At 41.8% G+C, this 26,395-nt stretch overlaps 1 protein-coding gene across 9 annotated transcripts in view; it reads right to left on the bottom strand.

The window, feature by feature from the left end:
- Positions 1-26,395, bottom strand: part of ZNF521 (zinc finger protein 521) — a 233,394-nt gene that overhangs the window by 27,342 nt on the left and 179,657 nt on the right. For all 9 annotated transcript variants that reach the window (XM_082754442.1, XM_082754443.1, XM_082754444.1 and 6 more), the window contains 2 exons: positions 3,907-4,038; positions 1,118-1,233 (listed from right to left, as the gene is read on the bottom strand). In XM_082754442.1, the coding sequence (XP_082610568.1) occupies positions 1,118-1,233; positions 3,907-4,038 (248 nt within the window). The remainder of the gene's footprint in view (positions 1-1,117; positions 1,234-3,906; positions 4,039-26,395) is intronic.

Below are 26,395 nucleotides of genomic sequence, written 5' to 3'. Positions count from 1 at the left end.
AACTTTCAGGAAGTGAAATACAAAATGAGTGCATGGGTGCACATGCCAAACTAGCCTTTTGCCTCTGCTGATGAGATTAAATCCAGCTCTAGTGCAAAGCTGAATTAGTTGTGCACACTCCACTCAGTTAAAAGACTTAGAGATGGGAGCATATGCTACAAAAAAAAAAAAAAAAAAAAAAAAAAGGAAAATCTTGAGTGCTGAAAAATCTTTTAATTCCAAATAAAAATAATGTGGCGGGCTGAAGAGAAAAGGCCTTAGTGCACAAATAGTACACTTTTCCTTGCTCCACCCCTACAGATCATCAGAGACACTGACATTTTTTCCTCTGTCAACTGAATTTAATATCTCAATGTAAACTAAAATAACTTAGAAGCAATCTTTTGCTGCTGTCTCAACATAAAACACCACTTCAGGAATACATACCACCCCCTCTCATTTCAAGACAAGCTATGCATGATGTTAATATATAGTAAATAATTCCTTCAGCCAAACTTGTCATCAGACCTTTTTCAACATTTATTTCTTTCTCTCTGTCCTTTTGTTCTCATTAATAAACAGTATCATAAACATACCACAGGTGCCACAAACAGCACACACAAAGACAGCATACCATTTGTTTGACTCTGTTTTTCCTTTTTTTTTTTTTTTTTTTTTTTTTTTTTCCACCAAGTAAGAATTTGTGGGAAATGGGTTTGGCCAGCAGGTAAATTCTGTCTATTCTTTTCCCCCATCCTTACACTGCTACATCAGTGCTTAGCTTTTCATATTTTGATACAGCAGAATATACTATTCCCCATTTCACTGCTTGAGTAAACGCTTTATCTATAACTAACAAAAAATCGGATGCCAATTCCTCTCTCCTTAAGACTATCTTGAGCTGCAATAATGTACAAAGCAAGAATCCAAAGGTGGCTCGCAAAAGTTCAGGTCTGTACAAGGTGGTTTTCTGCCAGCTGCTTCCTGAAGCCACATGGGCCGAGTCACCTACAATTTCCTTGTCCTTCCTTCATCCCAATCCCAATGACAAGCAAGTATCAGAGGAGGTCATGACAAGCAAAGCTTTGAACTCAGCTACCACAATGCTATTATAACCCCCAAGGTAACAAGTGTGTACCTGCAGCTCTGTTTGGAAGAAGAACTTCTGTGGACACTGTGTGCAGTCATAGATCTTGTCCTCTTGTCCATGGGCTGAGAAAATGTGCTGCTGCAACTTGTTTGCTTGGACAAACACTGAAATAATAGACAAACAATGAGCTTTTCATTATTTTGGATTGCAAGTAAACCATTTCTTATAAACAATTTCCCATTAACACTCAGCAATTCCAAGAGGTAAAATTAAGCAGGCATACTCAGATTTCACATTATGCTGTTGCTATAATGGGCACCAACAAGCACTATTTAACTGCGAAGTGTGATCTTTCTTCATTTTAAATGAATTGAAATAGATGTCTGGTTTAAACATATCTATAAAAGGAAGCAAAAGGACACCCTAATAGGACAGACAGAGAAGTTTAAATTTAAAGATTTTAAAATGGCATTTTCTCTTCAGAATTATTTCTTCATGCTTACTGCGCTTTGATTGAACACATACAAAACTTATTTCCTAGCAACCAGCAGGTTTGAAAAGCATAGGTGCCAAAGTCCTGTTTACTGTGTTTGCCTAAAGTTAAAGCTAACAAACAGCTCTGTATTTAAATGTGTTAATGCTAAAAATTATATCCCACAGCTACACTGGGGCAATGTCTATAAATGTGAAACAGAACTGCAGGTAAATTCTCTTTGGATACTTTAAGATCAACTCTGCCTACACACTGAATGCAAGGGTTTCAATAATATAAACATGTTCAATTTTAATGACTACAAAACAAGGCCCTAAGACTGTGTAACAGTTTACCTAGGAGACATACTATTAATAATTAAATTGTATATGCCAGAGGCAGTGTTTGGGTTGGCAGCACTGACTTCTGATGGATGCCTTGTGCACTGTGACCTAAAAAAGTTTGCATCTACAATATTAATCTGTATAGGCAGAGAAAGGATTTATTAAAGATGCTGGCATTTGACTTTGACTCCACTCCTAATCATTAAAATTATTCTAATTGCAAGGCAACAAGAAATATCAGAATATTGTTCTTCTGAGTCATACATTTTAATCACATTTCTCATTACCCAGAAAAAAAAGGGCTCAGATTCCATTTTCCATATAAAACTTATATTGGGTATTTTTACTTCTTGTTAATATTCTAACAAGACACGCTGAAATAATTTAATGGCATATTGCTAATAAAGCACCATTGTTTATGATTAATGCTTGGTGTCTATTTACCCCATCAGCAAAAAGGAGAAAGTGTTTCACACAGATTGAAATCGACTTATCTCCATACTCTTTAACACATTTTACAAGGCTACTGGCTCAAACATTAAAGGATTACTTTTATCAGGGATCTGGCTCTCATGGAGAATTGTCAGTGGGTACTCCTGACAGTTGCAAGTTTTTACATTGCGTTTACAGCTCCCCCCACCTTGAAAATCTAAGACCCATGGCATTACGCTACAAAAAGATCACTTCATAACATGTACACAAAGACAAGGTGGAAAAAATTAGTAGAACGAGTAATAGATATAAAAGAAAAAAAATGCCTAACTGAATTACTGAACACGGACGCCTAACAGACAAACTGTTCGTGGCAGCTCTATGCACACTCAGATTTACTACGATAAACCTTGCAGTGGAGATGAACTGTGTATTTTTTTTTTAAATTTATGAACTGCAGAAATGTGAGAAACCTGAAGATAGTGAGGTAATTAGTCATCAACAACCACTCAATCTGAGGGACGAAAAATTCAACTTCCATTTTCCTCTGTAACACATACTTAGGTTTTACTGGGAGGGTAGCTGCCAAACAAAGAGAAGCAAAAGGAAGGTATTAAAGGGTCTATTTGCCTATCAATGAAAATCCTTCACTTCCATTAATGGAGAACAGAAACCTTGAATTGCTTCCAGAATTAGCATGCCATTGATGTGAGAATACCCAAAGTGTGTTTTGTCATGTTTGTGATTATCTTTGATTTTCATCTTGTAAAGCAAAATTGTGCATGTAAGCTACATATTAAGGCTTATGTTTTAGGTTATCTTTTTATGAAATGTTTTATTATGAAGTCCTTAAAAAAAATGCACAACAACTCTGTAGGCATCCTTTTAATGTGTTTTCATTTCCAACAGCATTTTTCTGCTCCTCATTACAGCCCAAACAATGCAGTGCTTAGCCCTACCGGGTCAAGTTATTTTCTCACTTGGGTTTTACTACCGAGCAACGCCACTGCTTGGGGAGGATTATTCCACACTTGGACCTGTGTCAGGGGAGAGCAGAACTTGACTTGTGGCAAGACAGCATGGTTTGCTTTCTAAAGCACATTACAAGGATGTTTCTTCTCACCACAAGCCAACAAACACATACAGAAGTGGGCTTTCTTGCTCGTTCAGAGAACGCTGCTGCACAGGCTACGTCTAGCAGCCCTTGAGGCCAAATTCTGCTCTGAATTGTATTGTTTTAGATGAAACAGCTGTAGCTTTAAAGCACGAATTTATGGGCAGTTTTAATCTTGGCAAGCGTAGAACATGAAGGTGATGAACGTGATACCATGGAAGGTAATGGACTCATTTCTATAATTATAAAAAACTCAAAACTCCAGCTGAAGAGCTTGAAATGTCATTCTTCAGATGGATGCTTGACCTACCAAGAAGCTCAGCTTTTTGAACGGTTTCGAATCAATATTACTAATGAGCATAAACGTAATGTCTGCTCCTAAAACTGACCTAAAGACAACACATGGCACAATTATAAGTGGGAGTTCTGTGCAGACGAGCTAAGGGCATGATTCGGACAAGAAGCAATTGCCTACCTGTAAAGCACACCGGACACTTGAAGGTGCCCCCCATGCCTTCAAAACTGTGCTCTATCAGGTGGCACTGAAGTTTGGCAGGAGAGTCGAACGTCTGATTGCAGAGCTTGCATTCGTGGTTCAGTCCTTCATCTGAGGGAGAAACGAAAGGAGAAATTAAATTCACTATAGCCTTTGCCAATGTCCAGCATGATCTATGAACAGGCTTTTTGTTTTGCTAAGCTCAGGAAACTGGGTACTCCTCAGCATCCACGGCTGCTAAAGTGTTCGTTTATCTGCAAGGTTTCAGCATTTAGGAAGTTTAACTGGACATTAAAAGCACAGATTTTTCCAGATACAATTGCCACCAGATAGGAATGCAGAGTGTTAGACTTCAGGAAGAAATGAAGAACAGGACCAGAAGCCCTGTGTCTTAGCAGAAGCACCCCATACAAACCAGAACATTTCCAAAACAGTGCATGAGGAATTGAATGTTACTCAAAGGCCACCCCACCTGCCAAGGGTAGGAAATGCAAATGCAAGTGCATTTACCTCCGGCTGATGGCATTTCTCATAAGCAGTGTGGCAGGGGAGGGTATTTTACACCCTCGTGTCACTCCTGCTCCACAATACCAGTCCTGTGGGCACACATGAAACCTTTTTCAAACCACGGGATTTCCCAGCTCCCTTTCTGACAGCCCCAGCTTTATTTTTTTCTCCTTTATTTGCATTTTTCCCCTCACACCAGCTCCGAAAAGTCCCTGTGTGCTTCCTGACGCAGCTTCCCCGTCAATGTCATGTGGCTTTCAAACCCTTCCCATCCCCTGCTGCTTGTTCCTGCATTTCCTCCCATTGTCCTGCGAAGGCCCAGCGCCTCGCGGCCGGTTCCCTTCCTGAGGGTGCTGCGGGACTCATCCGCTCCACCACGAGGGCGGCCGCGGCTGTGTCCTACTTAGAAACAGTTGCTAGGTAAGAAGTGGCTTCCAGCCCTGCTGCAGAGGCCTCAATTCCCACAGCGCGGCTTAGAAAAGGTCCTTCTGTATGTCACCAGTGTGCTACACCAGTGGCATTGATCTCGCAGGTAAATACTGTATTTGATTACCAACAATCAAACGGGGACGGAGAGCCGGGTGACCGGCGCCTTTCTGCACCAGTTCTCAGATGAAAAGAGCCGTATAGGACAGCACCCTGCCCACCCCAAACACCTACACCTTGTGCTGTCCACCCTTTGTAGTGATTAGGAGCCATAAGGGCTAATGCTAGCAGCTGGCAAATGCTGTTGGGTGTGTGGGGAAGCGGTGCTTTGTATGGTATCCCAAAATTAAAGGAAGCCTGACGAGCCCAGATGAGTGGGGTCATGAGTCATCTAGAAACGATCCCTCCTAACTTAGAGGAAAAACAGTCAAAGAAGAATTGCTCCAAATCGGGGTGGAGTGAAAGGAAATGGCATGGCTGCTTTGGAAGTCAGTTGAAGAAGGTCCTGGCAATGCTGTGCCCCTGGTTTTGTTACCAACATCATGCACAGGATGAAGGCTCAGGTCAGTCGGCTGTTTTGCCACCACAGCCTCACTGGGTATGGGGTAGAGGGTGAGAGGCTGCTAGTATGTGTTTCACCCAGCTAGTCACACAGGCAGGCTGTGTGGGCTGAAAATATTCTGCACAGAAGACTCCCAGGGGCAGATCTACAGGGGGATGGATGCATCAGGTAGGTGACACCTTTTATAACCCTCCAGAGATACATTAGCAAACATCTATCAAATATATGCTAACTATTTCCTTAGCAGGGAGCATGTTTTAGTGGAGTCTCAAGAACTGCCTGGGATTTTGTGTTTTCCAGCACCACTTGCAGAGTGCTCTGCTTTTGTTGCTGCTGAGAGAAGGTGAGCATGGCCTGCACAAGCGCTGTGAAGGGATGTATGAGGGAAAAGATCTGACATGCACCAGTCTGTACGTCTAAGAGAGACGGTCATATTCTGTGAAGCAAGCAGTACACCACACGCTCCAAACAGGCAACCCACATCTGTGAGCGAAGCTGAAGAGCAGAGCATACTGAAAAGAGGAGGAAGACCCAACAAACCAAACACAAATGCCCCTTCTCCCTAAACTTGCAAGTCAATTGCAAGGAACATACGGAGTGCCACATGTGATCAGATCATGTCTGCTATACTCAGATCCTTGCCATGGCCATTATAAAACAGAGAGTTCTGAGGACAGTGAAAGGCCCCACAAAAGGATAATTGCGGGCCAGAAACCAATAGGGTGAAGTTTCTTCATCAAACTGCTTGTGCTGATACACACAGTCAAAGCAATTAGGACAAAGGGAGCTTCATCTCAGGATCTTCCACATGTCAAGGTGAAGATAATCGATGCCAATTCTCAAATCACAGAGTTACTGTTGGCAAAGTGTAAATGAACCACGCTAATCATTCTAGAGTATGGGAACACTGAACAGGGACTTCTTCAAACATTCCAGGGGAGAAAGACTTCCTAAAAAGAAACGTTTTGATATGGAGCTACAGAAGACAGAAATGTTTTTTTTTTTTTCTTTTTTTTTTTTTTCTTTCTTTTACCTTACCTAATGAGGAAAACGAAAGAAAGGCATGCACTCCTGATGCTGAAGCAAAACTAATTTTAGGCAATTTGTACTTGTTCAGGAAGAACTGAACCCCATTAAATGTGACCCTATTGTATTTCCTGTACCACTCAGAGCTGAGGTGATCTCCTGGTCACAAACATCAAAACCACTTTGATTATTGCATGTTGCAAATCTGGCTTATGAACAGGGTTTGAAAAATCCCCTCACCCACTCGCCTGGGGCAGATAGGAAACTTCCCCAGGCAAGAGACATCAATTTGTGCAGAATCCAAGCTTTCTCTTAAAAATAAAATGTTTTTAGTCTCCCAGTTCTAAAGACCTCATTTAAAATGTGACTACATTTGTACAACTAATAGAATATTTTTTTTCCAAAGTTTCACTGCTTAGGGAGTTTTAAACCCTTCCCCTCTTTTGCACCCATTTTTGCACATCACTTGCTGTGCGCTACATTCTGGGGATGAAGGGCAAGGTTGCAGCCCTTGAATTCTAGAATCTGGTACCAGCATAAGTTAAATTCAAGGGGGACAGATACGGTTACAGTATTGGCACAGGAACCAGGAGGGCTGGGGTCCATACCAGCCTCTGACACTGACTTACTCTTACCACCTTCGGCACGACAACACAGCCTGTGTTTCTCAGAGTGCCCATCCCTAAAAAAGAGGTGTTAATTTTTAATTTCTTCTTTAATTGGCTGACCTAATTCATATCCCTTAAGACTTTTAATACAAGTGGGACAGAGGAGCTGGAGAAGAGCACAGGACTAGCTACTGTACATGGAAGACTTCCAGAATCACTGCAATCTGCCTACAAAAAGGTTTAAGATCCATGTGCAGGCACACAACTGGCTGCTTGTTTGGGTCACACAGCACTGCAGAAGGACAGGGAATAAGGCTTTGTCCCTGCTCTGCTCTCCACAGAGAATTTAAAAGCACTGCCTGCATTTTATCTCCTACTGGCATGATAGAGCCAGGGTGTGGCAGCTCCTACAAAGGTGCCAGATGTAGAAAGAGGAAGCAAAAGGCTCTGTTTACACTCTGGCCCTTGTCTTGCTCTTCATGTTTAGCAAACAATTTGATGGGGTGCTATGGAAGTGCAAAATATGATACCATTAATAAATTAAGGGCCGGTGAAATGTCACATTTTCAATTTCCATTTGGGAGAAATCTGAAAGGGAAAGGAGAGTCAGACACAGCCCAAGAGGCTCTCCTTCCCTGCAGTACAGAGCTACTGCTCTTTGCTGTTACACGGGGAGGGGGGGAAAGAAAAAAAAAAAAAAAAAGGAAAGAAAAGTGCTGAACAGCTTTAAAAAATTCAATCAAAATAATCTGCTCTTTGGAAAGGTGGCGGCTGACAGTAATTGGAAAATACTGTCTGACTCATTTATTAAAGTGAGATTCAGAGTCAATTGATTTAATAACCATTAGAATATTCTATTAAGGATATAATAGGTTGGCACAGCCCTATTTTTTATTAAGAGTTATAGGTAAGAAATAAGCAACGCTACGGAATTCTGGACAACCGCTGTATGGATTAGACTAAAAATATGGTTTGCAAAATAGGTATAAAAGCGCCAGCTATCAGATGGAGGAATAGGAAAGTACATTACAGTACAAATGAGTTAGCTGAATGATGAAAAAGAAATGAACCTTTAACATAAAGCTTGCACTTTTCCAAATCTAACAAAAAAACTACGTGCTACATTCCCTGATGTGGTACATCGTAAAACAAGTCAGCACGTCCTTCACGTTATGGATCCAACAGCTCCATAAGGAAGACAACAACAAAGTACCACAGCACAGAGCTGCTGCTTACTGTTGCCCTTACATGGTTAGGGTATGAGTTTGGACTTGGTGAAGACCTAGCAACATGGATGAGGATGGTTTACTCACTGCTGGTAGCTCAATTAGCTTGATGCAGGCAGAATTTCTGCGTAAGTAAATTACTTTCCATTTGTAATCTTTACTCAGATAATGGGAAAATGTAAACATGAATCAATTCTAAATAAATGCATTCTATATTCATATAAATGTTTAATATTTACACAAATATTAAACATTTCAATGGGGGTAGGTAGATTTTAATTGAGGTGCAGCCCATTACCTCAGCCACTAACTTGATAACCAGCTATAAAAGCAAACAAAATCAGTGTTCGTGCTGAGCATACATTCACAATTGGGGACCCTCTGTCTTTGCAGAGGGTACCCCAGGTGTGTAGTTATTGTGTTCTTTGTATGTCAGGTGAGCCCCCCCTGTTCCCCTACTTCAGGTACTGCTTCGGATGACCTGGCCCCATTTTTGCTACCAACAAAAGGCACAACTCCTTCATTTCATGGAAGACCCTGACATTTCAATACACACTTCTAACAAGTGAAACCCTTTAAGCAGCCTCTAGACTGCGTGTCCCATGTTTATGCTTCTTGCTCTTCAATAAAAACAAAACTAGAGCAGCTACAAGCAAATGTTCACTGGCTGACTTACATGCAGCTGTTAAGTCAGTAACCACTGGGGGCCCTCTTATATTGTCTGATCAACACTACAGCCATTACTGAGTACCAATTTGTAACAGTTTATAAGTAACTCTTTCTCTTATTCACCCTCGAGATTGTCCAGAAGGGTCCTTCTGCCTTTTACTCTGAATAAATCTATAGGCAAAGGTCCAAGCATGATGATGTCCTCCTGGTAAATCATCTCGAGGCTGGGTCCATGCTTCAAAGCATCTGCTAAGAAGTAGGGTAAACTCTGCCCTCCACATCCAATACAGGAATGAAATGGCCTGCAGTCCCTGTATTTGTTCAGGTCTGTAGCATGCATAGCTCTCACATTCCATGTGTTTTCTTTATATTTTTTTTACCAAGCAAACCATGCCCCTAAACCAATTTCTCCTCCTTCACACTGCTTTCACTCTTCCCCGAGTTAATTTTGCAGCGCACATTTATAAGCCAGAGATCTGAGGAGTAATGAAGGAACACCATGGATGACAGCTAACCCCTTGGCTACAACATCTCACGCTGAAAACCGGGGAAGGACAAAACACACCGTACAACGCTGCAATTTGCAGAGCATACAGCCATTCCCGCTTCATGCTTTACAGCGCTGAGTTTGTTTGTGTCTCTGTAATTCTGCTGGCCACACGCACACGCATCAGCATCTCCGTGTCACCAGAGACAACCTCGTTCCTGGCAGAAACTCAGTCTCGGGTCTCAGCACGGCGACTGAGTGAGTGACAAGTCTCTTCACCTGCTAAGGAAAGCGCAACACTTCTTCAAAGGCTTGGAGCTGCAACGAAACAGCGCCTCAAGTCTCTAGCACCGCGTTCATAATTTCTCCCTGATTGTAATAGTGCTTCTGTCATTTTCAATTTCTCAAACATGATCACAACCCTCCCCTCCCGCCCCCCCATGAAAAACACTATCCACCGTGGTGTTAATTTTGGAAGCTGACATGAAAAGCATAGGAATATAGTGATAAAGAAGTAGATGTACTAAAGGCAAAGCACACAGCTGGAATCTGCAGCAGGAAGAAGACAACAGCTGGAATTTACAGCCGTGAGAGCAACCCGTCAGGGAAAAATGGGGGTTTTAAGGTCCTAACTAACAGTTGTATCCTGTTGGGACAGGACGGAGGGTTGGATGGAAAGACAGAAGTACAACTGTATTTCTTCTGCAGTGCTCAGGGCAGGTGTCTGGCAGGCTGGGGGGAAGGAAATGCCTTCCTCAACCTCGCTTCACTTGCCACACTACTGCTGGCATGGGCAGGCCAGTCCAATGCTCTGCCTTTACTCCTAATACCACTTCCAACTGAAAACACGACTTTAGCTAGAGACTGTGCAACAGGGAAACTCGATACATTAGGCTGCAACCTGAGCAATGCCTCCCTCCCTGCTTTATTTCACGTAGAAATTATTTTTGGGCAAGGCGTTGCCCATACCTGAGGCAGGAGGTGGACAAGATGCTAGGAACAACCCTAAATCCTAGAGTTAACACCAACAATGTTAGCCTCCCCAAGGGAAAGTCGAGACAAGGCCATGACTCTGTCTCTACCTAGGCATACTGGCTACTAAAGCTGTGCCAGAATTAGAAGGAAGAGGACAGTGAGGCTGGGCCATGCAGGATCCCAACAGCAGCAGGTAGGAAACCTTAGTCTACACGTAGGGAATAAATATGACAGCCTGCTGTAGAGCATTGCTACTGCTACAGCTACAGCAAAGGGTGCTGATTGATGGAGTGACAAAGAGCTGGGATCCACCTCCTCAATTAAAGCAAAAGTTCATCTCTCCAGGGCCAGATTTTGAAATTAGATCTGCTTAAGGGAAAGCCAGTCTACTGCATCTTTCATTCCACTGTATTTTTGTCTGAAGCAAGGGATGCATTTCACTTCACCAACTGTTCACTTTTTTGCTTGGTTGCACTCACTTTGGCTGCTTGTAAGTGAACACTTCTTACCACATGTGCCTTGTATGTTCCATTAAAACCACAGATTATCTAGCTATGGTGAGGCTGGATTAAAATATACGGACGGCGACTGGCAGGGTCTATTTCTTAATAACTGTCATGTTTTCAGCTCAGGTGAGAATGATTTAAATGCAACAAATGCCCTCTCCATCAAAGAACAGGATTTTCTGGGCAACTGACTACCAGGAGAGAGTTCAAGAATTCAGCAACAGGGCTATCACCGACTGATGAGACATGCATAATTTGCTACTCCTTGTCTGTAACTGCACCAGGAAAAAGCATTAGAATTTGTACAAAAAAAAAAAAAAAAAAAGTAAAAAAAAAAAAGTCCATGTTGCATCACGTAGCTATACATATTACAAGGTTACACTATATCATTGCAATAAAATCCCATGTGATAGAGCTTATTTTGGAAACAATTTTACCATGGGATATAAAAAGGAATTTAAACTGGCAGGAATAAGCTGAGTTGTACGAGATATTTGTAGACAGATGATCCAGCTCAACGTTTACCTTTTCAAAAGGCACTCAGTAAGCAATGATTAAAAACTTGGAGACCGATCCTTCAAATGCTGGCATAACCAGCCCTGGGGAACCAGCCTCTTGTTGCACTAGGCTCTCGTCTAGACTTTTTGTGGGACTAAATTCTGCCGAAACGCACAAGGTCAAGCCCTCGATCCTTAGGCTGCACACTGAGATAGAGATTATTATCTGTATATTACAGATAAAGAAACTAAACCCCAGAGCTAACGAATGTCTGTTTCACCACCCCATTCAGAGCATGGAAAATCTCTTCTGGATGAAGAATCAGGCCCTGCTTCATCTGCCCATCATTACACAAACAGTGTCAGAATTAAACCTGAGTGAGTGGAGGACTTGTTAGTGTTAGGTCATTGGTTGGACTCGATGATCTTGAGGTCTCTTCCAACCTAGATAATTCTGTGATTCTGTGATTCTGAGTTGTTCTTTGTTCTTTTCCAAGAGGGAAGTGCCTATTTTTTCCCAACAAGAAGATTTTTTGGGACCAAATCTTCTCTAGTAAAGTAAAATTACAATTTGAATGGCTCAGAGATTGCCTGGGTAAAGGAGTTATTAACACTTTAATCAAACTGTAGGGGGAAAAACAAATAAAAATGTCACATTCATATTCAGAAAAATTAACAGTAAAATATAAGTAAAAGCTTTTGGCTTTTTCAGCATTGCTAATTCCATTTAAATATTTTTCTTCACTGTGTAGGGTACAGATTCTTTTTCTTATTCTTGCTTTCTGGTTGGAAAGCCAGCTTTCTCTGTTATTAGCTGTTCAATACCTACTACAGACCCACCCATCTGAGACTTCTGAGACTATTGCACAAAGAAAACACAAGTTGTTTAATAGAAGAGGATATTTCATATTGCATAAACTAAACACAACCTGTTCAATGTTAGGGCTACCAGGAAAGCATCTCCTGCATGGAGACAACCTAAGCGTCAATATTAATTCTACACCATGGTGGACCAGCAGTAGAAATTATGTTTTGTACACAACTTCAGAACTCTCATGAGGTATTTCTATTTTTCTCTTGTTCTGCCTATACAGAAAGGGTCAGGACTGCCTTTTTTTTTTTTTTTTTTTTTTTTTTTCTTCATGAATCCATATCTGGAAGATAAAGTCTCTAAATGCTGAAATGCTGTTTAAATGCTGTTTGTCCTACCTACAAAGGATTGCCTGCTTAGTCCTAAAAGGGAGAGGGGAGGCAAGGCAAAAAAAAAATAATAATAATAAAAAAAAAAATAATAGGGCTTTCCTGTATTATTGGATATTTTGACTTGTTAGTATGAAGGAATATCAACGCTTCCTTGTATTTCTTTAACGTATCAGCTACTACTGATAATTTTTTCTCCAAATCTGAATGTCGTTATATGAGTCACAGATTATTTGGCATCTTCTTACATTGTTAAGGAACACTTCAATACGAGTGGCAGTTGCTGGGGTATTTATCCGCTTCTTAAACTCATTTAGGGGTGTATCAATGTCCTGCTTTCTTTTCTCTCAACCTCCATCTTCTCCCCCACCAGCCCCTTCTTCAGCCCCCAGAAAAAACAGTGAGGAAGAAGCAGTTCACGCTGTTAAGGCCCTCAGGTCTATGCTGATAACTGGGCATTTAATTAGATTCTTTTCACCCCAGCAAACTGCTTTGCCAGTTAGGGCAGATCTCCTCATACAGAAATGTATGGAAATGATAAAGCTTCATCTAATATAAAGTATTATTTTTATTGCTCGTCTGACTTAATTTGCTGTTTTATTTAGGAAAGCATGAGAGAAAAAGCTCATTTTTAATTTGCACTAACCTTTCCCTATCTCTGTTTGATCCTGCTGTAATGCAAGCAAGCAGCTTTGGGCTCACATATCAAAAAAGGACCAGACTTCATTTGAAACCTACTCCACTCTCCTTCCCACTATCTCTGCTGGTACTAAGACTTCACATGGAGCTGAACAAACAGCTGTTGGGATTTCTGTACTAACAGTCCTTTGGTTTGTGGATAAGAGAATAATGAGAGGCAATTACTTATTTTTCTTCTGTTTGTTATATGCAGTAACATGTTTGTATTTGTGTTTTTGTTTTTCTAATTCTACATGCCCCTTGTACGGGAATATTATGACTCCTCACCAAACCTAATTCCCCACTGAAGCAAAGATGCCATTTTCCACTATTCTAGCAATTGAAGAGTTCACTCTCCGGTGAACTTTCAGGTAGCAGGATGAAAAAGTTATGAACATGAAATAATAAGAGAAAAAGAGGAAAAACAACAAAGCAGAGAAAACAGAGAAAAGTTGGCTGAGAAGAGATGTATGATTGACAGGCAAAGACGAGGAAGAAGCAAGAAAGGAAAGAATTGTTAGAGGGGGCTGGTTGAGGAAGGAGAAGAGATAAAGAAGCAATAATAAGAAAGGAAAGGGGTAGACTGCAAAGGAAAGTTGATGGAGGAGAGGAGGTGGAGAGGAGAAGCAGGACAAGGGCATTAAACCTAGTTGGAGGGGAAGAGGCAAAAAAAGGTCTTGATTTAACGCTCATTTAAATTTCACTGAAAAAATGCAAAGCATTCATTTCCAGACAGAGCTTGGGTAATTTAGTGCAGCTCCAATGGCAATAATGATAGATGTATTTTTGCAGCCAACTGTCTCAAGCCAACAATGTTACTACTATATAATTAATAACAATAAGCAATTAAAAAGAACAGCAGGTTACAGCTATAAGGCATCAAAGCATATTACCAAAGGAAAAAAAAAATACAGGGCTATTTTGAGAAAAAATAAATGTATAGGCTGTCAGGTCAGCATATATCCTCTCTAGATAAAACTTACAGAGCTGGAGAAAAATGTAGCATGACATTAAATGACTATGAGGTGATTAACATCACTGAAAAACCAGAAAAACACTTGTAAGACTCTTAGGAAATCTGAAATGTGATATGAAAAACATGACTGTAACAGCAAGAGAGAGTTGGCTGACCACTATATGGCATTATCCTCTTACTAAGACATACTCTAATAAATAACTTACAAGACTGCATTTGTTGGCTGAAATAGCCACCAAAAGGCCCACTGCATTTTCATTATGTGGGGTGGTATGAATGTTTTGGTTCATTTCAATGAGAAGAGATGGGGGAAAAAAATAGTGGGAGGAGGGTTCAGATCACACTTGGCAGGAGCAGGAAGGAGGGGGTCAAAAGACGGGGTTTCACTTGGTTTTCTTCCAAGCTGCTGGCCACCATCCTCCTCCTCCTTTCCCTGGGGTGCTGGGGCAGGAGCCAAGCTGCCCCTCTCCTGCTCTTTCACCTCTCCCTGAAATGTATTGCTCAACACTTTTCTCCTAGGCTGGCTGCTGCCACCTCAGCTCCTTGCAGTCCTGCTCAGTGCAGGGCCACAGCCCAGCAGGTGACATGACGGAGACTTGGCCCTGTGCTCGCCTTGCAGCCCCAGCGGGTGCCTGCAGCCCCATGGCTGCCCATGCCCCAGCCAGCCTGTGCTGGCTGCAGGGCCTGCTCGCCGAGCCATGCCCAGCTCCTCAGCCAAGTGCCTTGCACGGCGCTTCCTCTCCTCCTGCCACCAGAAATCGCTCTTCAGTTGGCGTGAGCCCTTCCACAGGGGACATGCTGAGCAGTGGCAGGGCTCCACAGCACTGCAAGGGTTGGTTTTGGGCTCCGGCCATCTTTGAGCTGGGGCAGGAGGTGTGCGCAGGACGGCACAGGCCACCCACCCGCTGCATGGCAGTCACACGTCTCAGAGAAATCCCCTTTTGAGACAGTGAAAGACTGGAGCTGAGACATAATCCCCACTCAATTATGCCTGCAAACCATTAAGATTCACAGGAGAACTGTGCTTCCCCGCCTGAGGAACCGCAAGTCTCCTCCACACGATCTGAAGCTGACCCAGTCGAGCCTTGCGATGCTGTGGATGCACGCACAAAGGGGTCTAACAATCTGCTCAAACCAAATTTGTTAATGCCAAGAGCTGCAAAATCATGTGAATGGGTACAAAATCGTGAGATTTCACCAAGTGTAAGCTTTGAGTTCTGGCTTGTGCATTCAAGGCGGGGCAGTTATCCCTCAGAGGGTTTCTCTGTTAACAAGAAAAGTGTTTGATTTTTATTTTTATTTTTTTTAATGAAGCCTGAGATTTTGATGCAATAGTGACATTTCAGGGGCTCAGGTTGAAAAAGAAGCACTGAACATTGTGAGACTTGTGATCAAATTGTGAAACTGTGAAACCTAATTTACCCAAATGAAATGGGGGACACAAAATTAATTCAGATAAATGAGGATTTTGAATGAGCAAGGGACTATTTAGTGCTTTTAATATACATCATGGGACACAACCTCATTACAGATCAGGAGTGTTGTGCTGCGAGTTTGTGTCAGAGTGGAAGTGTCACTGACACAACAAATAAACCCAAAAATATCCAACTCCCCGATCGCTTATTTTGTGTTTCCATACGCATGCTACACGAGCCTGAAGAATAATTAACACTGCTGAGAAGAAGCAGCAACAGTGGATGAGTCTCACTACAGCAGACCTCTCATCAGAGCAGAAATACAAATGTACTAGTTATCGTAACTGTGTTATGTTAAGTAGACCTTTGCCCCACATTATTGTAAGTTAGAGGAGGGAAAGGGGAAAAGGAAGATGATATCAGCATTCTTGATGATTTTTTATTTATCCACACACAGTAGTGACACAATTGAAGAATAAGCGGAAGAATGGAAGGAGACACACAAAGTACTTGCGGACCTAGGTTTTTTCATGTTTAATCAGGGAAAAGAAGACTGCCAGTGAAGACAGCCATTCTCTTTGCAGAGCAATCCTAGACATCATAAAAAAAAAAAAAACAAAAAAAAAAAAAAAAAAACAAAAAAAAAACCAAGTTCACTTGTTGAACTGAAACAACATATACCCTGATATAGAGCAAGGCCTAGCTCCACAGGATTTTATTTTCATCAACATCAAACTGTTGATATTAAAAACAAAAAGTACTTCTTAACAGAACTGTACAAGATGTGTATTTAGCTTTTCTGCTACTTTCGTTTTGAAAGCCTGAGGGTCAGTGTTTTGAACCCCTGACACTGCTTAAAACCAAGAGCTTTGCTTTATGTGCTTACTGATGGTGCCAGTCACATGGTTACTTGTCAGTCTTCCTCCAAAAAGAGTGGTAAAAACAAGCATCCAAGATGCAAAGATGTAAAGTAGCTAGAACAGCTACTTCAATACCCCAGCCCCTTCAATTGTATCCTTTACCTCACTTAAACGACTTTTAATTTATTAAACCTGGAGGTGAGTGGAGGGATTTAACAGTAGGCAGGATTTGAACAGCAGAAAGTGAGGTCAAAGAGGAGCATTACCCCTCTAGTCAGATTTGGAAAAACTGGGGCATTTCAGAAAGTCAAAAAAAGAAAGAAAAAAAAAAAGGGATGGTGAGAAGAGTGAGGGCAAACTCACTTGCTCTGCTGTGTATTGCTCAGACCAGCATGAGACCACTGTTAGATTTGGCAATGCAATTTGCTGAGAGCAAAGCATGCAGATTTTGGTCCTGCAATACTCTTATATGTAAGTAGAATATTTTGTTGGTTTGGTTTGATTGCTAGACTTCATATGTGAAATGGCAGAGGGGAAAAAGAGAAAATGCTGTGTTAAATCCTTGAAAATTATACAGCAGAAAAGGTGGGCAGCCTCTGTAGTACAGCTGGGTACTAGAAGTCAAAGATCAGGCCTGAAAATAATAGCTGATGAAGAAAACCTGCAGAGCAGCAAACAAACTGAGGTGGGGCCAACAGATCTGAGAGCCATACTTGCAACCCAACTACCAACCCCTTTCTCTTTCCAATATGTATGCAACTGACGTAGCTTTCCTCTCCCCAAAAAGCAAAATAACAAAAACCCAGCTATGAAGGGAAGAAAATAACTTTAAAGTGACCTACAGCAAACAGAAACTTGGCCGAAACACTGAAACACCAGCATTACTAAGAAAACAAACCGTGACGAAAATCTCAGTAAAAAGTGGTAACAGCAGGAAAATTCCAAATTAAAGTTGTTGCTTTGCCCTTAATTCACTGTGTCGGTGTGATATTACATCAGGTACAGTACATTATCTTTGAATCATATGTTCTATGCCATGTGCCTACATCTGTCACAACAAGGTATGTCAAAAATACCTGCAAAATAGCAGGTATCTTTCACCTTGAATTCCATGAAAGGTTCACATAGAAGAAATGCATGTTGCACTGCCAAGGTTTGCAGTGATGTCTCTTCCCAGCAGAGCAAAACAAATCAATGCCAGAAGCTACGAGTTTGCCTACAGTCCTGCATGTGTTTGCATTTATGTTAGAGAAACAGGAGCAAGACAGAAAAGACTGAAAATATAATGGTTTCAAACAAGAGGGAAACATAATATGATGCAACTCCTATAAGGTTTGTGTGATAAGTAACAAACATCACTTCTCAGGGCTTCCTGATCATTTTATGTCTTATAATAAAGATTAAGCAGATGGGAGTCAACTGATTTCTGCAGAGTGAACACCAGTGGACTGTATGGTCTTTCTGTTGGATAACTCATGCTGCATATTTTGCAATGTATTTTTTTAAGATACAACATGAATGATACATTTAAAAGCAGCATGATTCCTCAACCCTAGTGGCTGCCAATGGAAGTTGGATGTCCATCTCCTTTTTCACACCTATAAAAAACCCAACTCTCTGCTGCAGAACTGCTTGGAGTGCAACTAAACTCCCTTTCTGCCCCCTCCAGCCCACCACTCATGCATGCTGTTCCCCTAAGTCCCCTCATTGCTTTCACCCAAATATAAATAAAAAGTGAGGTCTGCTTCACTACATTTGCTTGCATTAATTGATGTTAAAAAAGTCTGTTAAAAATAAAGCCCAGCAGTGACATTTTTCTTCGCTAAAGCACGATAGCAGCACATTACAAACATTACAAAAAGGTCCCCTGGTAGGACTGTGAAGTTCCACTCTGGCAGTAAAATGCATCTACTGTACGTTCCCTGATTTATTTATTTATTTATTTATTTAGATGCGGGATGGGGTTTCACAAAACATTGGTGCAGCAGCTGTGTTGCAATACTGACTGGGAGAACTGGATGGGCACCCTGTATTTTTAGCATTTGGTCAAATATAAGCTATCCTGTTTACCCAAGGCAATGACGCTCGCAGCTATTCAGTCCCAGTTTGACATTTTCCCGATGGTTGCACTTCTCCTGCTTCTGCACAAGTTGGGTGGTTCTGAAGGACTCGGCGCTTTGTGCCCAGAGGTCCTTTTGACATTTGAGAACAATACGTTCATCAGCCTGCTGGTCTCCTGAGATACACCCAGAGCATTAGGAAAACTAAAGAAGCACACAACTCGGCTCACACACCCACTCTCCAAGAGATCTCTCCCTGTGCTGGCTGACAGAAAGGTTTCTGGGAAAACAATTCCAACCCAAGTAGGAGGCTGCGCTGCCTTCAGGGAAGGTGAGCATAGATGCTAAAATAGGCCTGGCAGGGCTGCAAAACTGGGGGTAAAGAGAAACAAAGGGGTCGGTTGTTTTCATGTCCCTCATATCACCTACGAGGATAAAAATAGCCTCTCTGCTTACTTAGGACTTTGTAAGATGCCCTTAGTATCTGTGGAATTGGGTCCCAAATCCTTTTGCTTGTATAAGCTTAGTCAAATCTTAACTCCCTAGTCACTTAAACTGTCTTAAAAATGTATTTTTCAAGACCATCTGAAGATGTCTGAGAGAGAGAAAGAGATGTGGGCAGATAAGTGGTTCTGTGGCTGTATCCTGTAAGGGTTTGAAGGAATGAGAAGAGCAGCAGAACACACTCCCGTTTGTCCTTGTAATCTGTTCCTGGCATTTACACCATGTGCCATCAGGGTGGTCCTAGCCCAGGGGAGCTCTCTGTATGGCAAGAAGCAGCCAGAAAAGAGTGGGATGGGGAACACCTCACACTGCACACGTATTTGTAGCTTTCTTCTCAAACTAATAATCATGCCAGGGAAACATGGCAGAGCTTAGATTTTGAAGAGGGCACAAAGCCGGACAAGGTAGAGCCATGCAGGGTGCTGATGGTATTTCTTCAGAGCACAATAGCCCTGTGACAATAGATAACAGGACATTGCTTGTGACTCCAGAATAGGTGTTTAGAGCTGTAAGCACTGGGAAAGCACAGAGGTATGGGTACAGCAGTCTCAACATGGGAGCACAGGCAGGTTTGCATAGAAAACTTTGAAAATCATCACAAGAAGCTTATACCTGATAAAGATGTAAGAGTAACACAAGTAACTAAGTAAACTGAATAAATCAGTATCCAAAAACTTAGCTTGGTGGCTGCATTTGACTAGTCTGATGATGAGCAGCATGGTTAAAGTGAAATATAATTTGGCTTCTAATAAGAGAACTGGCTGTAGAGATGGAAAGAAATGGAGAGATCTTTGAGATGACGAGAAGGAAAAAGCTGTGGGATTTGGAGATGGGAATGGGTGGATTAACAGAGCAAAAAGGAGTCAAAATAACAGTGGAAAAATGCTCAGAGAACATTACTGTCAGGTGTCTGCTAGTTATATATCTTTTCTAATGCCAGCATTGCCTTATGCTCTATCTAAACACATGTATGTTTTCTATCTTGGAAGCTCCTAATTGAAAGAGAAGAAGAAATACTTTCTGCTCATTTGCAGGACTTAACAGTAAAGCAACAAATGAATTGCACTGGAGAAAGAGAAGGAGCAGCAATATGTATACATGTGTATCAACAAAAGATGCATTTCAACCTATACATAGAAACGATGTTTGAACTACTACTTAAGCAGCATTACTCCTTAAATTTTGAATTACTCCTTAAAGCATAGCCAAAGCAGTACTTGAATATGGACTTGAATGAGAAGGTGTAGACATTTTTCCCTGACCTAAGCCTAATGTGGCTGCACAGGAGAAGAGGCAAACATACCTTTCTCAAAGGAGATTGCAGTCTGCTTGGCTGCTGCCCTTACCATCAAAAACTCACCAGCAAAGTAACTGCAGCTGCAACTACCTACAATTAGGTGCTTAGTAATGTGTTAACAGGTAGCTATGCAAGCAAAAAATGAAATCCAGTAAAGCCAAGCCGAACTTTGATCCTCAACCTCTCTTTTACAAAGCTGCAGCAAGGGACTCTTTTTTTTCCTTTTATTTTCTTTTTTCTTTTTTTTTTTTTTTTTCTTTCTTAGCAGCTTTCACACTGATACTATCACAACAATTAGTGCTTTTGAGACACACTGGTGGGATTGACAGCTGGCTGATGACACAGCACAGCTTGGAGACTGCCATTAGATCATCACTATTGACAGGTTATCCACTTGCTCCTCACTAGTGAAGTTACTCTGTGATTTGGCAGTTGCAACTTACTCTTGAAAGATGCTTCAAAACAAGTATCTTCCACAGTTTTCTGTTATCCACACCAAAACTGTTAAGACAACTGCCCCTGAAATGATGACAACACTGATGCTTCAATGCCATCGTTACAGACGCCTCACAAACATTTTAAGGCAGATTTGCTCACAAACATATGGAAAAAAATTGCTGGAATAGGATTTTCACTAATCCTTTTAACTGCCATTAACTGTTTAGAAGAGAGCATGTGCACACATATGCGTGTCTATTTGTTTCTGTGTTCAATTTACAAACCTAAACAAAGGAAAAGGGAACTATTGTAAGTGAAATGGCTTTACATAGAAAAGAAACTGTAGTACAGAGAAGCATCCCAGATGAGCAGAAGCAGAAGATGAACACAAGTTACCAAAAGATTAAAAACAAGCAAACAATTCTGCAAGAGCTGGAAAGCAAGAAAGACTCGCTTCCTATGGATTTGTGTTTCCCAGTTGATTGACTCCATGGCTAAGAACGTACACGTGGAAGGTCTCTCTCAGGTCCTGTTTTTCTGTTCTCTGCTACAGAATCTGTAATGTTTAGGAAGGGCTGAATCTCAGCATACCTTTTTTCCCCTCTCTGGGAACACTGTCCATGCAACTGTATTCTCACGAAATGTGTAGAAACACAGTTCTCTTTGAGCCGTCTCTCCTTCTGTCAAATACGAACAAAATGGAGAGGACTGACACCTGGACAGATACATACTCCTGTTATATCACTGCTGTGTAAGTGTGGCACCCTCAAGAAACAGCTTCACACACACGCTGAGCTTTCTGGCTTATCGGCAACATAGATAAGAGCTTTTTAAATACACGTAATGGAGTTATTGCTTTGGGTGGGGTGTGGGAAACGGACATTCTCTGACTTTCCAGATGCCCCAGCACTGAGAGTACCTTTGCAAGTGTTTGGGGTAGGGGCTGCTTTATCCACGTTTCTCCATATCAGTGCACTGTTGCTGTGGTGTTGTTATAGTATTCCCCGCGAAATGTATGTGAGCTTGTAAATTCCCAGAATGCTGGTTTGTTTTTTCCCAACCATGCAATAACCGAAGCCAAACCAAGGGGTTCTTCCTACACGCTCCATAAAACCTCAAAATGACACCAAGCTCCAGAGGTGCTGATGGGTACCCAGCATCGCACACCCTGCTGAGGGAGGCCCTCACAGCACACTTCTGATGGACATTCTTGCTTTCCAGATCTTCAGAATAGAGCTACCCGTGGTGGTAGGGCTTGGCATGTTATATCGAAACACACAAAAAAAAGAAAAGCCCAAACTGGCAAAATACTAGATGAAAATAGTCAGCAGACACTGGCCTTTCTGAACAGTTCTGGATGTGAGGCACTGTTTCGTGATGATGCCTAGATGGCCTTCTCCCGTCAGGAAAAAGAGACACTTCTTTCCTTGGGGAGGGGGCAGGGAGCTAGAAAAAGGCTAATCACTTTTTAGAGCATTAAAAAAAATTACATCTCTCTACCTAGGTAGATAGATAAAGAAAAGTCCAAGTCTTTCTAATTTGGAGAAATCATCTCATGGAGCATACTAGACAGTTGCTAGGGGCCTCTGACTGAGGGCTCTTGGGTCTTCTCCATACCTTTGATCTGCATTATGAAATGTTAATGTCCACCACGTCAGGACTTGTTACATAAACATACCCTTTCTCTAACTGCTCAGTCCTGCCCGTTGCAACTTCCATTCATATTATCCATTTATATTTAAATGCTGACTTGGAGCTTATACCCAGAAGCACTGACATTTTTAAACAGGAGTAGCTAAACTAGGGTAAACGGCTAAATATAATTTATTGATGATAAAGAGCTCGGTTCAGATTAAATTCCAGCAATTTAATAATGAACACATTCACATCCTGCATCCGGAATATGTATATGTATGTGTTTTCCCCTCCTCGTTTAACTGGGAGAAGGGGGTCTCGGAATCTGTGATTTCCTGTTGATTAGATATGAAGCAACCACGAGCACATATTTTTGATATCTCTATTAACAGACTGTTCATGTCTAACTGCAAAACTTGGTTGCACTTCTCTCAACATCTTTGCCCAAGACAGACCAGTAAACACAATTCCTCTCTCTATAATTAGCCTTTTCTCTAAGGGCCCTGAAGTAAGTCTGCATGCCGTAGATTTAATATCCAGTGCTATATCCATATGTGCTGCCCTTGCCTGGTCCCAGAGCATATAAACTCCCCTATTAGCAGCCTTGACTGCTTAATTATGCAGATTTTTTTTGTACCCGCCTGCCTGTAAAATTACTGTGTCTAACCTTTTTTTTCCCTCCTCGTTGCACCATGCTGGCCATTCTAATGAAATCGGCATAGGGGAAAGGGCCTGATTTGCAGTTATGGAGGCTGGATCGCGCTGGCAATCTGTCCTTAGTGGGAGTTACAAAAGAAGTCAAATGCCTTCATCTGGTTCTACCCTCTCATCCCCAAGGTGATTGAGTTCACTTCCTGATGCTTCCCAAGTTTTCCTCGGGCTGTCCAATCAGCGCATCCACCAGGGAGCCCAGCCTAGCTTGCAACAGTCTCTGTATCTAGTTACAGCCCCACCAGGGACAGTCAACTATCCACCCCCAAGCCTTCAGATGAAAACCTTTTCTAACAAGGCCGCCCAGCGCCAATGAAATAACACACATCTGCATATCCACTGGGTCCCATGTTTCTTGTGCTCATGGATTATGTATCTTGCAGCCTCTAATAAAGAAATGCAGTTCTTTGTTTAATGTTTATCTTGTGCTTGTTAAGCAAATGCTAATGTTGTATCAGAATGCTTTAGTGCTATTTGGGTTTTTGGTGATTTACTACAAGACAATCTGCTGTGAAGTAAATTTAGAGGGGAGGGGGAAGGAAAAAAATCATTCTGGTGGAAAGAAAGAGAGGGAGAGAAAATGGTTTGACAGAGAAAGAGCAAGAGACAGGGGGGAAGACGGAGGGAGCGAGGCGGGAGAGAGAGCGCAACAGCTCCCCGTATGACTTCCCTAACCCCCGGCTGACGTGCCCACTCCATCACTAGCCGGTCCGATCGCTGGAGGTACCGAATCAAGCCGCTTCAATTTCCAAAAGGGATGAGATGATAACTTCCCCTTCAGTGATAAGGTAAACAGTGTCCTGAAGGGTAAACAAAAAATAAAAAAGCCCCTTTTGTTGTCTGCCTTTGTGCCCTGATAGTTAGCACTGTGCTGTGTTATTCACAGACCACAGGGAAGCCCTAGATTTAATTGTTCATGCCTGGCTCTGCTAGAAACGGGCAGAAGAGAATATGAAGTATTCAGAACCCCCTTCTCCAAATTATTTTTTCTTCCCTCCCCCTTCGGGAGCAAGAGAGAGGAGATTTGGAAGCTGATGAACAAACGAATGTCCTCTATTTACCCTTTGGCAAGACAGAATATAGATATCCACAATGCTAAGTGCTCCTGTCAGTCCCCTTTCAATTCCTTCCACCCTGTTTTGAAAGAAGATGTAAGTTCTGGAGTGCTGTTTATTTTTCTTCTGCAAATGAACCAGGGTCAATAAAACGCGGGTCTCCAAAAGGAGGAGGCTTGAGCACTAACTAGAAATGCAGCTGCCCACATCCCCCCCTTTCATCCTACAACTTCCTTTCTGCGACTGCCCTTTGTCACCAAGACCACGGGTGGATCTTAAGGGCTAAATGAAGTAAAGCTACACAGGGTCCCCGGGGTCAAACCAGAATTACAGCTTCAAAGGCAGATCTTTGCCGACAAACAATTTTACACTTTTAATGGGACAGAAGTTAAAAAGACACAGATGGATTTCAGTATGGAGGTATCTCCTGGAACCGCAAAGGTATCGGGAAATAGGGAAGTGAACTAATGCTCGTGTCCTTTGCACACACATGCTTTGAACATATGAATATTCTATTCATTGCTGCACTCCTGTCCTCTCAGCCCACTTTTTACCCCACTGTGTGTGGTACTACATGAATACATCACACTGATGAACCTATAGATATATACCTTCACTAATTGTAAGCACTCATTTTAAATCCTTACACAGTTTATTCTGAAAGAGTAAATTGGCACTGGTGAAAATTTCTGGACTGAGAACATTCAACACTGAAAGTCTTTCGTGCAGAAGATGGAAAGTATGACAAGTAGTTATGTGATTTTTTCTACCTTGTCCTCTTTTTAACAGGGCTTGATTTTCAAAAGAACATTTCAGCTGGTAAGAGAGACTCCATTTTTTGTACCAGCTCAATTTCTAGGTTATCCGCTGATGCTGCTGATAAAACATACCTTTTTGTAAATACCAGAAGGATGTTTCTGTGCCATTTATTTACAAGAAGTTGAATTCTCCTTTTGAGCATAATATCTACCATCATCAAATAGATTCATGAAAGACTGTATTTGCTCAATTAATTTAAGGAGAAGGTTCGGTCTCCCGTTAGCCAGCTCAGCCAGCCAAGTAGCTTAAGAACACAAACTTCTTGTGTTGTTCTTGCCCTGCCTTCTCCCTTCCCTGTTTTCCATCAACCAAATGGAGTAAATTTTCATCTAAGCAGTACATTTTTTTTTTATTTTTTTTTTTTTGGTATTCGCAGCATTGCTGTAGAAAGCCATTGTGAGCTCCACACACTCTGCTAATGCCCCGTTTATTACTAGACACAATTCAAGGTCCTGACTGTAATCTTTTAAAACCCCTAATGACCTAGGGTTGGGCTGCATTTGAGACTTTCTCTCCTCTCACAGTCCGCCAAGAAAATTGAGCTCAACGGGAACACTAAACCTGACAGTGTTCCCATTTAAATCCTCTAGAGCAAGGGAGTTTCTCCATAAGCCGACTGTAGAAGCCCGTGTCTGACCTGCTGACTTCAGCCGACTCCACACAACAGCATCGCCATGAACTGGCTGCATGGGAACCCTGTCAGAGACTTCATTTCCCTCCTGCGGTCTCCATCAAAGCTACCTTTGGTAATCACCACAGCTGAGAACACTGCTCAGCATAAATTAAGAGAGAGGCTCAAGGACACAATGAGTCCGTGATTTGTGCACTTGGCCTTAAATATAGGAAATCTTCAACCTCCAGCCTGCGTTTGATAAGGAATGTGCATTATATATACGAGGCTTGACCTAGTGACTAGCATTTGTGTACAGGTCAGCTTACTGCAGTGTTAATGTCATCTTCACTAACCATTCTGTGTTATTCTAGTTTCCACACCAATGGATTCCTATTAGACATCAATAATGTGTGTGTCCCTGATAGCCTGTGGTTTGACTTGTATAGCTAGCCCTGCTTGTATAGCTAGTCACATCTTTGCTGCATGGTAGTGCAGGACACAGAGCAGGAAATGTGTCTTTGTTACATGGCAGCAGTCCCTGTCTGTTGTTGTTGTTGTTTTATTATTATTATTATTATTATTATTATTAGGATCTGAGGGTTGGACATTTTCTATCAGCATTTAAAAAGCATGTCAGAAAGTCCAAACTGATTGCTAGGGATCGAAGCAGGAAAACTGAATAGGCATCAAGCTATACCAGTGATGAAGGTATGTCCTA

The sequence above is a fragment of the Aythya marila genome (genome assembly GCF_965140915.1).
Source record: "Aythya marila genome assembly, chromosome: 2".
Classification (NCBI taxonomy): domain Eukaryota; kingdom Metazoa; phylum Chordata; class Aves; order Anseriformes; family Anatidae; genus Aythya; species Aythya marila.
This window is presented reverse-complemented; position numbering and strand designations above follow the sequence as displayed.